The sequence below is a fragment of the Mirounga angustirostris genome, unplaced genomic scaffold, assembly GCF_029215605.1.
Source record: "Mirounga angustirostris isolate CCGP_5_RB_7025 unplaced genomic scaffold, mMirAng1.0.hap1 SCAF_10, whole genome shotgun sequence".
NCBI classification, from domain to species: domain Eukaryota; kingdom Metazoa; phylum Chordata; class Mammalia; order Carnivora; family Phocidae; genus Mirounga; species Mirounga angustirostris.
Window position 1 is genome coordinate 63,854,955 of NW_026991718.1, and position 15,455 is coordinate 63,870,409.

The 15,455-nt window shown below is 37.3% G+C and overlaps 1 protein-coding gene across 6 annotated transcripts in view; it reads right to left on the reverse strand.

Annotated features, from left to right (window-relative positions):
• Positions 1–2,297: 2,297 nt before the first annotated feature.
• CCDC85A (coiled-coil domain containing 85A) overlaps positions 2,298–15,455 on the reverse strand; it is a 202,851-nt gene continuing 189,693 nt past the window's right edge. For 2 of the 6 annotated variants that reach the window (XM_045884957.3, XM_045884956.3), the window contains one exon: positions 2,298–4,001. In XM_045884957.3, coding sequence (XP_045740913.1) covers positions 3,952–4,001 — 50 coding nt within the window. In that variant the 3' untranslated portion in view covers positions 2,298–3,951. Of the gene's footprint in view, positions 4,002–7,929; positions 8,029–11,476; positions 11,597–14,573; positions 14,709–15,455 lie in introns of all 6 variants that reach the window. The other 4 variants (XM_045884958.3, XM_064572487.1, XM_054509865.2 and 1 more) reach the window with 4 other exon arrangements.

The following is a 15,455-nucleotide window of genomic DNA, read 5'->3' on the forward strand; positions in this document are numbered from 1 at the left end:
GAACAATAGTAGCCATTTCTCTTAACTTTCAGACTTTTAAAAATCTTCCGCTGAATTCTGGCAAAATTTCTTGGCTTCAAGCCTGCTAAATTGCTCTCAGCAGTGTCCTTTCTGCTATATGGCCAATGTATTGAGTTTTTCACATTAACATTTTATTCTCAAGATGTGAAATTAATTCTTTATAATGAATGCAATACTTACCTCTTTTTGAGAATACTGGTCATACTTCTGAAAATCTCTTAATTATTTTCCTTGGATTCATTAAGTTGTGTGCTTCTGTTTCATAGTCATGGCTTCCCTCCAATGTTGGGTGATACTTGGTTGTATACCCATCTTAGTATGGCTATTTCCTCATTAACCTGTGTTTACCACACAACTTGCTGGAAGAAATGGGTCAGGATGCTGTGTTTGGGAGATACCTGATCCTAAGTGTAAGGGGGATGGTGGGACAAACTTCTAGGTAGGCTGTGTCCGTACTAATGATCTGGGCACCGATGGTCCTTTTTCCTCTGGGTGTTTAAAAAGTGGAAGGCTTTGCCCTGTGCCTCCAATTCAAGTATCTTTACTCTCTGCTCTGGCCTAGGAGAAATTATCCTTTGTTCTCTGTCTGACCCAAGGAGGGAGATTATATGCAGGAGTTAAAATGTTTAACTACTGTCAGTTGCCCCAGAAGCCCATACAATGCAGGTTCAAATTCTGCCTGATTTGGAATACCCTTGCAGCCATTCTGTTGTCAACAATACCCTCCGTCACGTGCTTTGAATAATGAATCCATTGTTCAACCAGATACTCTTTGTCTTCCATTTCTCAAGAATTTACCTTAATTGCTGGTTCATAGAGTACACTATTTGTTATGTTCTAGTGGGATTATAAATTAAATAGCTCTTCTACCATTTTTGGAGTTTAAGGCAAGAGGAGGGAGCTATCGCAGATATTTTACCATTTTTATGTGAAAGTCTTTATTCTCAAATGTTTTCAGTGATATGAAAATTACAGAATTAAATAGTTGTGGAAATTTTGTTTTTCAAACATATCATTCCTATGAGAATCAGACCATTATCCCTTTTTTCTCTCCATTTCCACCATTGCCATCTGGGATTGGCCAGGAAAAGGCCTGAAGATATATAGACTGGATGATCTACAGAAAACAGTGCTTGAAAGTTGAACTGTGCAGCTAGAATCTCTTGATGTGGTTCCTTCTCCTAGCCTAATGGTATGACATCGCCACAGCTCATGGGTCTAGGCTCCTATGTCTTGGAAGACTTATCATTGTTCCTTGTGGACTGTCAAGACCATGAGCTTTGGAACTATGGAGACTCTAAGGAACCTTAAGACGATGCAATGAGATAGATGTTCTCTTCTTTCAGCATGTCAGGACACAGAGGCTCAGCAAGGTTAAGTTGTTTGAACTCACAGAGCTAATTATAGAATGAATGCTGAACTTGCTGGCCCAAAGTCTGCTTTGCTAAAGCCAGAGAGCCTTTATTCAGTGCTGTATTTTATAAAGCATACTTTCTGTTGGCTCCAGCCAATGTGATGCATGACACGCTCATATCCAATGATGTATTACTGGATGTCACATCCTATCTGAATTTTCTATTGTGCCTTGAGCATGTGCTAGAAACTTGAAAGGCATTCATTTGAAAAGCTTAGATTATGATTGTCAGTCTGTCAGCTTCAAGGCCAGTAAAGATATTCTGCCAAGATGTATAAATTAACCTTTGTTCCAGAGAAAAGGAGATCATAAACTGGTCACATAAGAGAATGATGCCACACATTTTTATTGATAAACATGTTAGGTAATAGCAAGATTCAGGCCCTGGACTCAGTTAAAGTTGAGGCTAATGCTCAGTGTAGGAAGTCTTATTCCTGTCTTAGTGGTTTCCCAGAAATAGGTGTGTATGTGTGCATTTGCCAATTTATCTTTGTCATATATGTATATGTTTAAGTATAGAGGCCAAGTTTTCCACTCTGCAGTATTTCCCCCTAGTATATTTCCTCTTGTTGACTGCTTTAATAATTAATTTTAATGTATATGAATTATAGCAAGTGAAAGATTTTAACTGATTTTTAAATATTCTTAAATACAAATTTAAATTTTTAACTACATTATAACAGAACAGCGTGAATTGAGTAACGTGAATATTAAATCCCTCATTAGCATATTTTGAAAGAGTCCTTTGTTTTATATTTAAGATAATGAATCATCTGTATTACCATCATACAGAAACATTGTGCTACTTAGTGACTATTAGAAATCTACGCAATGTAGGAAAAACATTTTGAAGGAAAAACACTGAGATTAAATAATTTATTACCATTGCTAAGATGAACACATATACTTGATACTCAATTTTATGCAGAACTTTAAAAAAATAGTTTTAATACAGTATCAAAATTTACACAAGTATTTTGTCAAAAGACCACTGTTCCTTGTATTAGCTTCTGCAGTGTTTACTGCAGGCACAAAAACTTGTTTTAAGTGTCTTCAGAGCGTAGGAATACAACAATTTAAGGATGAAAGCTTTTCTACAAGAGAAGGTGTAAATATAGCGAGCAATTTTTTTTTTACAGAGTAATATAACATTTCAAAAAGAAAGATAAGCTTAACTGGTAAGCCAATTACAATAATTAGAGATAATGCTATAGTAAATTCATAAATATTTTCTGAAAACAGGGCTGTTTTTTCATCACAGTAACATTTTAAAAAGTATAACGAAAGTCCTTCACGTTCCTTCACCAATGACAACACACTGTAATGAGTCCATTTAAAAACATCTGCTATGAACCCAATCTTATAATTTTAAACTACAATAAAAATTTAGCATTCTGGCACATTCATACAAGAAACTATCATTGCATTTAAAAAAACACAAAATACCTATCATAGCATTTCCAATACACACAGTCTAGATATATATATACCAAAAATAAGAAACTAAGCAAAGCTAGCACCTCTTTTTCAAACCTCAAGCAATCTGAACAAGAGCTTTTAGCCTCAATAATGAAGGACATGCGTCAGTTTCATAAAACGTTAGCTGCTGTAGGCAAAGCTTTTTTCATAAATGCAGTGCAATATTTTAAAGTTTACATAGTTTATTAAATATAACAGCAGATCTAGAAACTAAATTGTAGAAATTGACATCTCACAGCTGGAAACACTTAGAAAAATTATGTTTGCTTGTTCTTTAACTGGAATTAATATTAACATCAATTGATACACTGAATGAATATGGAAGTTGGTATGTCCCCGAGATGTCTTCATGAATATAGTAAGATTAAAAGAAAAGAAATATTTATCTTGATCACTTGAAATAAATGGTACTCTCTGATAAGCACTCTACGAAGTCTTGCTACCCTTCTAGCTGGTAAAGAGAATTTATGTGGTATTTTTAGCACCTCAACAGTCAAAACAAAATCCCAGAAACCTAAGCTTATCTTACATCCAAATTCACTATGCATCAGGAATTCATAATTTGTTGACTAAAATATAAGAAGTAGGTGCCCAACTCCCAAACTTGGAAAGCTGGAAGACACCTCTTTCTCAACACAGCATGCTAGAAAAGTCCCACCATTCTGTGCAATGAGTCAACTCCTTCAAACCCACTGAGGCCCTACTGGATTCTTCTAATCATGCAGGTTTCCCAGTGACAAGCTTAGATCTGAGGAGTCAAAAACATTTTAGTTCTAATGAAAATAGTGGTACCCAAATGGTGATTTTCAAAGCTGTTTGAGATGAGCTGTTGTGGACATGGAAATGAGAGACGTGAAATACAGCATCAGTAATACTAAAGGTTTTAGAGGGAAAATATGTGCAATATACAATCACTCCAGGTTATTCAGTGAGTCCAAGCTTTTTTTCTTCTTTTCTCTCTCTGGCAGTGGTGATCTCTTGTTTGAAAGAGTGCCTTTCACATTGGTCCTTTGTACTGGTTTCCAGACAAATGTTGCCTAATTCCAGGACAGGAACCTGCAGCATCTCCAAGTTTCCTCCACACAACCTTAAGAAAAGTAAAATGCATAAATAAAAATAAGCATCTTAATTGCCCCATTCACAAAGAGAGTTGTGGTTTTTAAAGGGGGCTCTATGAAGGGGCAAAGAGGAATGTGAAGACGAGACGAAATACCTCCATGAATGAGCTCAAACACAGTGAAATGTGATGGAAGTTTCTAACTCATAAGAGCTGCTCAGTGGAGGGAACTACTAGGCTTTGTCAGCAATCAGGGTCAAAATTCAAGAAAGACGTGCCAACTTACTCTAGTTCATGAGTGGTCTGCAACTCAAGCTGTACACTGTGCACTTGAAGCTTACACAGTAACTCCCACTCTCTGACTGCACTGGTAGAGGGGAGGCATGGTCATTTTTTTTTTTAAGCTAATATAATTCTGTTAGCCACAATTAAGAACACATGAGCAAAATCATCCTGGTTTCCATATCCTACATCTTGAACCAGGGATACCACAATGTTTAATCCACTAAGGAAAAGGAAGGAGTTTTTGTTCTTGAGCTATTTAAGCCCTGAACTACTAGCCTTAGGGCCACTAGTCAATTTCCCTGGCTTTCCCTATAGAGTGGGGGGCCCTCAGTCATAAATCTTAGCTACCAAATAGTATAAAATCTCAGATTATCGAAGCAGAGAACATCCAAATGCAGGGAAAATATTAATACATTCAAGAATAAGTAGATACAATATGTCAAAAATTGAGGGACAACGGCAAAAGATGAGATTAAGAATATAAAGTAAAACCATGGAATTCACCAATGATATACCAATATGCTAATGCTAATTGGAAAATGCACCCTCCTTCCCCAGATTAACAGTCATTACCCTCCTTAGGGTGATTCGCTATGAAGATTATTTTCAGATTGATTCTTTACATAGCTCTAACATGAACACACCAGTGGGTTCATTATTGATATTTTTTTTGCATTTATTTTAAATAGAGCAGATACTCTAGGGTAACCCAATACTATTCATTGTTATACGTAAGAATATAAGGTGCTGTCTACCTTCATTCCTAAGCCAATGAAGCCATTCGTCTTCTTGTGGACACAACTATGTGGCAGAAATGACCTGTCCTATTTGAAGAAGAGTGTACTAATGGTCTTTAAATAGTAGGAAAGGAATGATCTAGCAATGGAGGGTTCAAGCTGCCCACAAGGGAGTTAGGGAAATTCTCATTTCTTAATAGTGAAAAGGTACAAACACTGAATCAGGGAGCCAAGGGATGCTACAAGACTTACTTTCTAGCCCCTTACATGGTATATACAAATACAGCTGACCAGAATGCTTTGAATGTCTGAATCTATCCTCTGCTGCTAAGCCAAAGACCTCCAGGAGCACTGACACAAAGCATTAGATGGTTACAACTCCAAACTGCAAGCGCTCTCCAAGTATTCCATTGTAGGATACCATGGGCCTTAACCCTGAAATTACTATGTGGTGAAAGAGTCCAAGGCGGCAGAACTCTGAAATGAGCCAGTGATTCTAAGGCAGACACAGAGTAGTGACTTGTTAACTAAAAGAATAGGTGGGTGTCTGAGTCCACCAGTCAAATATTTCAGCTGTTCTCAGGGAATTTATAAGAGCCAAACAGACCTAAAAAAAAAAAAAAATACCATTATTACAAAAAGATATACTGCACTTTAAGAAACGAAATCTATTTTTGTGGCACAATTTGGGAAGAGAATAAAAGCACCTCTTACTAATCAACATGATGTTAACAGTCACTTCCTTGGGACTCCTTGTACAGATGTTGACAACTGATCTCCAGGAGAAACACCAGAAAGAGGCAAAACTTACTATCCTAAGTTCTGAGGCTTCGAACTGATCTCACATTATAAGAAAACTCCATTTCTGTGACATTATTATAAAAGCACATAGTTCCTCTACTAGGTTTAACCACCTTAGCTTGTTTCTAAGAAATTATCTGTGAAAATTTCTCTCAATCTGTTTTTCCCTTTATTCTCCAGTATGCACTATGTGTGTTCGATGTTCAAATAATTTGTAATGGTGACAAAAATATTTTAAATCAACATCTTTTTGTCTTAGCTTTTAACAAGTTTCCAAATGTAAGAGTACTAATCATCAGATTGGTGTTGGCTTGCATTTTTTCATCAAATTTTGGGAATCAAAGACAAAAGTGGACAAGGACCCCTAAAGAACTGCTAAAGGCAAACAAGGAGGGCAAGCTTTTGGCTTCCTGAAAATACCTTCTACAGGGAAAAACACCACTGCACTGCATATGGTCTTTTGAAGCATTTTTGGAAATATAGGCCTACAAAAAGATCAACACGAACTAATCGAGACCCAGTCCATTAATACGTTTCTTCTGTGACTAAGAAATGAATTTTCTAATGTCCAGAAGTCTTATATCTAACAAAAAGGCAAGAAAACAACCAATCCTGACTTGTATTTTTACAGAACTTCACACATTTCTGGAAGATGCATTGCTTTTCATTCTTGGGGAAAGAAAATGGAAGGCCCCAGATTTACCCCATTTGGAAAAGTGGTGATTGCTAGTATTCCGAGGACATCTGGGTATAGTCCTGACTTACTGTTCATTAGAGAACAATTCGAGCAAGCAACTTTATTTTGGGATTTTAGCTTCTTCAAACATAAAATGAAAATGTGGGGATCATATCCAGAGCTTCCTCTGCAACCTGCTCAGGGGCTGTGGTGAAACTCCACCATCTGAATTACAAAGGATCCTGTTGTACTATTTGGAGAACCACCTGTGGAATGATCGCTGTGCTCCCTTCTAGTTCTAGAATTCCTAACGTCTGAACTTTATTTCTCATTCCGTAGTCAACAGATGAGAAGCAACAGGCATTTTTTTTTTAAGGTGTGTGGCTTAACTTTTAATCTGAAGGAAATATTCAAATTGAAAACCCTAAGGACAGGCTGAAAAGCTACAGAAGGTGTGAAGAGTGGTGCATTAGGGGAAATTATGACTTCTCGAACCAATGACCTTTTGAAAACAGATGAAAACATGCAGGAAAGAAAAATAACTTGGAAAGAATTTCAAAAGAAAAACAGCTACAACACAAAGAAGCAGGAGACTAAAACTGTGGCCCCAGCACATATAAAATGCCCAGGGGACTTAAAACATTTACTGGATTCCAAGAACACCTCAGGGAAGTAGATACATGAGAATATCTGGCCCTAATAGCTTAAAAGCATTTCTAAGCAATTTTGATAGCCTAATGGACAAAGAATAGGATAAAAGTACAATATAGAGCCAATTAAAATCAATGCTTAATCTCATTTTTGCTTTTAACAAATGTATTCCCCTACAATATTCTTTTTAGCTTTCTAACAAACTTCAGTTATATTCTTGATTAAATGATATACCTATGCAAATTACTCAATTTAGCCAGGGATTAATAAAATCCAAATCACATTATTGATATGCATCAAAACAGCATGTCAATTTTTTTTAACCATGTTCTGCTCTGATTTCTGTGTGTCCATTCTTATTCACCACTGAAAGGTAAAGATACTACTTTGCAGGACATGAAGTGTCCATATCACATGATTTTTTTTTTTCCAAGTATGGTTATAAATAAGTCTGAAGAAGGCTGTGTTTTATCACAGGTTTTTAAACACTGATTTTTAGGTACTGCTTAAAAGTATGAGACAGAAACCTATTTCTCAAAACTAGCACCACAATATTTTAGACAATAAATTTTTTAAAATGCTCATAGATCATTCTGGAATCCAGAAGTGGCTGATTATCGCTTACCTGAATATTTTATGACTTAATAAAACTGCAATAAAATATACTAAAGATAAAAATGGGAATTGGTTTTATTTTCATATAAAAATATAAAGGCATTTGGCCAGCATTTTAAAAAGTAGGTATTCATAAAGTAAGCTACGATGGGGCTTTCAACACAGAATACACAATAAAGCACATTAAACTTACATTGCACATTTCTCTGACTATAGCTTTTTCTGTCTCACTAAGGTCATTTTCATACTCTTTACCCTGTTGACGATCTATAGTTTCCTGAACATCCAAGACCTGGATTTGTTGAAAAAGAAAAGCAAATTTCACATGGAAAAATACTTGTTAGTTATGAATTAAACCATCAAGGAGCTCCCCTTTGTAAAACCTTTGGTTTTCTCCGTGTCTGCATATCAGAGTGGATTAATATATGGCAAAATTTTTAAAATAGTTGATCTAAAATCTAAAAGGGATCAATTCTACTTGACTTTCAAATGACCATGAAAAGCAATCTTATCACTAATAGTCAATTGAATGTATCTAATCGTAGACATTAATGAATTTAGTTAAGTGGGTCATTAAGATAACATGACTGTCAACCATTTGGAGAAATTCTCGCTCCACTGTAAAGATAAGCAGTATAATTAATGATCAGCCAAATAATCCAAATGATATGTAGACATGGCCTATAGAAAAGAGGACTAAAAGATACTGACAGGTGAAACTGGTCAGAACCCAGGAATATGTACATAAGAACTCGAGTGAACATGGACGCTACTGACATCACAGTTCTTGCCTGGACATGTTCCCAGGGCCTAGAAAAGGCCTATGCAAATGATAATATCAAAGAGAAAAACTGGCTCCTTATAGTGAAAATATTTGAGCAACACTTTATTTTTCATTAGAGCAAAGAAAGTGTTGGGATGAGATGCTTTTAAGCAATTTTAGAGGCCTATGATTCCACTTCTCCACGTTATCTCTAAATGGATTCAAAACAATTCTTCAAATATGTCTATAAAGCTTTCATACCATACTTTCTATAGGTCAAAAGGGGAGAAAACTTTGGTTTCGAGTGTTATTTTTTTCTATATCCGCTTATAAGCCAAAGCACAATAGAGCAAAAAGACCCAAGAAAACAAAACCCCCAAAATAACGCTTTTCATAAAAGCTCCTCCAAGAATCACCACTGAACTGTCACATTGCTAAACTCCTTGGTTCTGTTGTCATCCTGGTCAATGCTGATGGTCACACCTAAAGGTGTCACCTGAGAACTGGCACCAATGAACAGCTGAGCCAAAATAAATGAAGCATGAAGTGAGACCTTCATGTCAAGTTCATAGTCTACATGGATATTTACTGGAGTTCAATCCTGCAATAATCTAATTCACAAACTACTCCCTCATTAACTCAAAACATCTAGCCTTTATTACTCTGTAGGTACTACTACTTTAAGGGAGGATATCACGGTAGGAAACAAGCCTCACCCTGCTACTCCCATTAGAGTCCGTTCACATTCTTTCTACACTCAGAGGAAATCCTGACTACGCTCAGTGAATATTCATAGAAAACTTAACTCCTGGAACAAGCTCATTTGCCTACAAATTCAATTTCTAATGCACCTCAGAGAAGTGTACTTCAAATCAGTTAATTTCTACTAAATGAAGTGGAGCTCCAATTAATAGCATGAATTTTAAAGATAAATGTGGTGTTATTACAAGTGGGCTAATTTCTCACACTGATTTACAACACTTTCCTCCCAAACCACAACAAGTGTTTTCTTAAAGCCTAGAGATTTGGGGGGGGGGGGGGGGGCGTTGGAATCTATCAGAAGATGAGAAACTGAGCCATCGTTCTAATTCTTTCACAACAGAGAAATTTTATGTTATAAATCACCTCTAGGATCTGTGGGCTTTAAAAAACAAAATGCGTGAGTGGCTACATTTCTTCCTTTACATTGTGATATCCCTAAGATGCATTTACCACAGGCACATATTTCTGTTTCATGACACAGTTAACTCATGGAAGCAAACATATTCTGTATTCCAGAGCCTCCCCTTATGCTTCAGTTGCTCAGTACTACCCATCTGCCGAGTGAGGACACTTAACATGTTCTGATTATAACATAGTATCTTTCTCTCTTGAGATAAAAATTTTATATGAAAATTAGAGAACAAATTCAGAGAAAATTGAAGAGCTCCCCCTTGCCCATCCCTTCTTTTTAGGCCATAGGAACACAGGTGCAGTAAAAAATTGGGGAAAAGATTGCAGTGCTATCCACTATGCTGATCTGATTCAAACTACACTTGCCATTTAACAAGGCAACAGGTGGAAACCGTTTTCGATCCGAAAAGCAGAGCAATGTGTTGCTGGAGTATGTGCAGACGCTAACACTACAGGATTGAAGGCACTCATTTTTTATTTCTAGGATGCTTTTCAGATAGTTAGCGTCTGGTTCATGCTCAAGTAACAGCACGTTTAGCATGCTGCTCATGCTAAACTGCGTCCAAATGCTACTGCAGAGAGCAAGATGGTGGTCAGTTGATAAATCAGCACCCCCCAGATACAGGGCAGCGCCCCTCATTCTGGTGTGTCTTCCCATGCAAATTTCTCTCGGTTGCTCACTTGGTGAGTTATTCCAACCAAGACAAGATTGCACTGGCCACCAGCATGGTTCTGCTACCTTCCCTCATCCGCAAGCAGTATATGCTTGGGAGGAGCAACTCATTTCATGGAAGTTACAGCAAAATATGACTGAGGGAGCTAAATCTCCTGCTAAAACCAAATCAAATGCATATTTTGAATTTCTTATCTGCTTATTTGCTTTATGCATGCCAAAGGAAGTGTGGCCCACTCCAAAAGAGTGCATCTTCATGCTGCTGATAAATCATTCCAAAACCAAAAACATTTTAGTGAGGCTGTGAAACTCCTATGGCAAGTGTGGGACTAAAGCACGCTGCCTACTTTATGGCTCAGAAAGGTTTGATCAAGGCTATGTGTTAGGAATTACAGATCATTTGAAGGACGGTATTGATAAAATTTCAGTGAACCGTCCTAATTTTTAAGGTGATTTTTATTGCCTGCATCAGTTTCTCTTAGATAATATTTATATTATTAATTTTATGTATAGTGCTTATTTATTGGAAAGCTCACTATTGGCAAAGAAAATAATAAATTTCAGCTAAATCTTTTTTGAAGTCCTTGGAGGATCTGAAGTAAAAGCCAAAAATAAAACTAGCTTTCTGAATAAGACCCTCTATTTTCTAATACTCTATGGAAGAGCATTAACTAGAGTTTGAAGACCTAATTTCTATTTAATGAGGGATAGAGGAGGTTTTTAGTTCAAGATTTTCTTTCAGTTGGTTGCACCGTGTACGTCAATTGCATGAAGAAAGAAAAATCGGGTATCCTTCCTTATTTTGGCCAACTCTTGACTCCCTCTTTTGAAGACATGCATGCTACGGACACTGCACATCAAATACCCAGAACGAGAGTTTACACATATGAATATACATGCACATCAGACTTCAACTTCAATGCAGACTGATATGAATCACATTACTCAAAACAAAATGATAAAACTAGAGATTTCATCCAGGAGTACTCAAACTCGTTTCAAAAAAAAAAATTATACTTCAAAAATTATAGTATCTACGGTTAAAACAAGACTGTGAGGACTACCAGACTATAGCGAACAAGCCACAACACAACTGAAGATCTGGATAAACGGTTGGACACAGTTGGTTACCTTAAGAGAATGTACCACGGGTTCAGGCTGCTGAGAAGGTGTGGTATGTCCACTGAAGCTAGCTGGAGAGTTGGGTGGACTGTTACTCCCATCAGCCCCTGATGACAACCTAAAAGAACCCTTAGTAGAAAATCAACAACTTTGTTATTAAAACAAAAGTCGTTTATAACTGCATAGATGTCATTCAGTATTCAATTTCACTGCCAAATGAGAATCAGCGCTTTGTTAAGTTTTTTCTAGCCTGTCCTAAGATGCTCTCAACCTGTTAATTGGAATACACTTGCTGCTTGACCAGCAAGAACACTTAACCAAGAGCCATCTCTATGCGTGTCCAGATGTCATTTCTGATTTGCCAAAGAGAACAATGCCCCCTCAGGAATGCCCATTAAGAACATTTCAAGAATGATTTTTAAAACTTAAAGATACTCAAGAGTAGGGAATTTGTGAGTTACTCAGCAGCTGAGTTAAACATGCTCACTCAGCAAGACAAATGCTATATTCCATATGTCTCAAAATATGCACACATCACCTTCTTGCATTGGAGAAATGGTGTGTCTTATAAAACCCTTCTTGGAGGCAGAGAGATTTACCCAAACTCAGCATTTTCTTTAAGGAAGAATTATTTTTTGTTTTTTTAAAAAATAACTATGGCCACAAATTACATATTTGTACATTATTGACTTTGACTTCATTGCTGAAAAACCAGCACTTGGGCATGTTTAACTTGGCCTACGAGACTCATAGTCACCCATACAGGAACTGGGGAAAAGGAAAGCTTCAGTTATGTACCCTCCTAGAAAAAGCAGCCAAATGGGAATTTTCCAAACCTGTTTTTATGGAGATCATGACACTCGAAGGGCCTGAGAGATTTTAATTTCTGTCCAACAAATCTATGTATTTTCTTTATGCCTAACAGATTAATAATTGCTCCATTCACCTTGATCTTATGACTCTAATACCCTGAGAAGGAGCCACTGAAGATGGCTTCATAAATGGAAGACAACTGTGGTTAGGGACATTTATTTTCCAGCACCTACAGAAGAGCTTCTGTGTTGTGCATTTTGGGGATGGGAGGGAAAATCTGAGAGCAGCAACAGTTATAAGTATGGGTTTTATGCAGACCATACTATTTGTAGAGAATTTGACAATTCTCATTGATTTTTACAAAGATTATCATTTTTGCAATTTGGGGTATCTTCCCCCTTCCCTTGTCACTGTCCTTTCTTCCTACATCCTTGAAGGCTATTCTTGCCACCTCACAAGCCAACTGGACCCATGTTCTTTTCCTTGCTCAAAGAATTATGAAATCAAATCAGGTCCTGCCCCCACCCTTACTAGCCACCAGGGAGAGGAAGCTGTGGAATAGGACATTTAGAGGACCTCTCCAGCTCTGTCCTCCACTGCTACTAATAATTATGTTAATAGCAGGTGATGACACAGGAAAGCCAATTATAATAGCCCCAACACCTTCTGGGGGAAAAATGTCTATGTTTTCCTGTATTTGTAATTCAGATCAAATCGGACATAATAGTGCCCAATACAAATAATAGAAGGGAACTTATTAGAAATTTAAAGGTGGTGAAGGGGCCTACCATTCCCACCCCCACCCCCAACATTACCACCAGATTTTGGACATCCTCTTCCTCTGTAGAGATGAAATGTTTCCAAAATGAAGGAGTTCTAAAGGAAGCTCTTCTCTGAATAGCTCTGGTCCCCTACTATTCTCTTTCTCTACCTGCTACCACCCTTAGGAATGGTTTTGAAAAGGGCTCTGAGGGTGATGCGGAGTTCACTGCAAACTTCTCATTTAGGACCCACCAACGCAAAGCAGTTGGCCCTCTAACTGGTAATCTCACTGGGCAGGCCATAATTCTCGGCTATTCCTCCTTCCAACTCTTCCTTTCCAACCTTCTGCTGCCCAGCCCTTCTGTTTCAAATGTTCCCTTCCCAAACTGGCAAAATGGTAGGCATATCAATTCTAGCATGCTTTTGCTTGGGCATGGGGCCTTCGATCTTTCAGGGCATTTAGATTTAAAAGAATTTCTAAAATTAATGATAACTGGTTTCCCTAAACCAAATCCTTTGGGTAAGTTGGCATTGTTTAAACTTAAGGAGAGTCCTGTTCTTCCCTTAAACACTCTCTTATTTTTTTTTTTTAATAATAACAATACCTAAAGTCGGAACTGCACAGTGGGGAAAACTCATTCAAGGATTAAAGTTCTACTTCAAGTCTTCTTGGTAAGCCAAGGACTAGGTCACTGGAAAGATCAAGGTTCATATTTCACATGGTTATTGTAAAGTCACAAAGGTAAGCAAATGCCTGGTAAAGTTGTACACCAATGTGTGCTCCGTTGTTTTCTAGATTATAACACAAGCACTTCATTCTATCACATCCCATTTAATTACTCTAAAATAAAAGGCTATATATCTTTGTGACTGATATCTGGAGAATTATCTACCTACTCTCAGTTGACTAATACATTTTCACGTAACTATTTTTAAAATATGCTGAGCGAAATGTTAGTGAAACAACTGATTTGAAACAGTCCCTTGCAATTTATTACAATAACATTAAGCCTGTTTGTTTAAATTGTAACTTGGCTGGCTCAGGAGACAGGGAATTTAAAAAGAAGAAAATCTTAATAAAATTGGAAATGTGACTCCCAGCTTCCGGGTTGCTTGTTTCCAAACGACTCATGATCGCAGAGTGCACACACCACCTCTTGGGTCAGCGAGCACTTTTATAGGGCAAGGAATAGTTTTCTGGGCTGGTCTACAGACGATTCATTTTCATGGCCATGGACCTTTTAAACTCCTTTTCATGAAAGATGCAGGGTACCTTCCATGCATCTCCAGTGCATGGGGTTATTCAACTTTCAACCCCAAGTTCAGGAAAAATAAATAACAACACTGACGCTGACCGATTAGGAGATGAACGACTCTACTCCCAGCTTCCCTCCCCAGATTCAGACACACATAGCACCTTTCTTTCATGTGTACAGATTTACTCTCTCCCACCCCAGTGTAACTCTTCGTCTAGCAACAGAAGCCATCTGTATGCACAAGCAAACGCAGCAGCTGACTCATCTTCACTCACCGGGAGAGTGGGCAGGCATCGTCCTATTCCTCGGCACCCTTGCCACCACTGCAAGACCCGCCGGGCTCTGGGACCCCAGCCTTTCTCCATATTTGAGCTGTTTCTAGTTGGAGGTTGCCTTCTATTCTGGGTGGCCTTATATTTGGAACAATATAGTACAATCACTCAGAACGATACTCTTTCCCAAGTCTCAAGAAAGCAGATAGAACAAGAAGCTTAATGAAATGAACCACAATGACCACAATGGTAAGCTGTAACATGCACCTCGAATTAGGGGAACAATTAAAATAAAAACAGAGTCCTATTAGAGCTAATACTGATTTTTTTTAAAAAGGTTTTGACTAATTCTTAAGCTATCGAAAAGAGGTAGATGATAATGCCAAAATTCAAAAAAACGAAACAAAACAAAACAACACTGAAGCTACTTAGACAACTTTGTTTTGTTGGTTTTACTTGTGAGAAACAGAGAATTAACCGTTAAGTTTTCCTAGTGTTTAAAACTGTGTAACTTCAGAACTTAACAGAAATTATTCAAAATGCAATTGGGAGCACTATGCTCTTTTTTTAAGAAACACAAGGTGGGTAGATATATTCAGTAATACTTAGAAAAACTGGCACTGTATCAAATTCTCAGCAACATTTGTGCACATTGAAGAGTATGTAACAAGCTAAGGTCATTGCTGCGTTAAAATATTTTACATGGGACATACACATCATTATCAAAATTTCTATTAGTTAATCTCCAAATTTCTATACTGGTTAGAACTAGAGATAGCAGATAAATAAAAATTTTCCCCTAATTTTCAGTTTTTTCTATGACTAAACAGCATAATTTTATTAAAATTATCAAAAGCAAAATGAACTCACTTGAACAATTTCCTC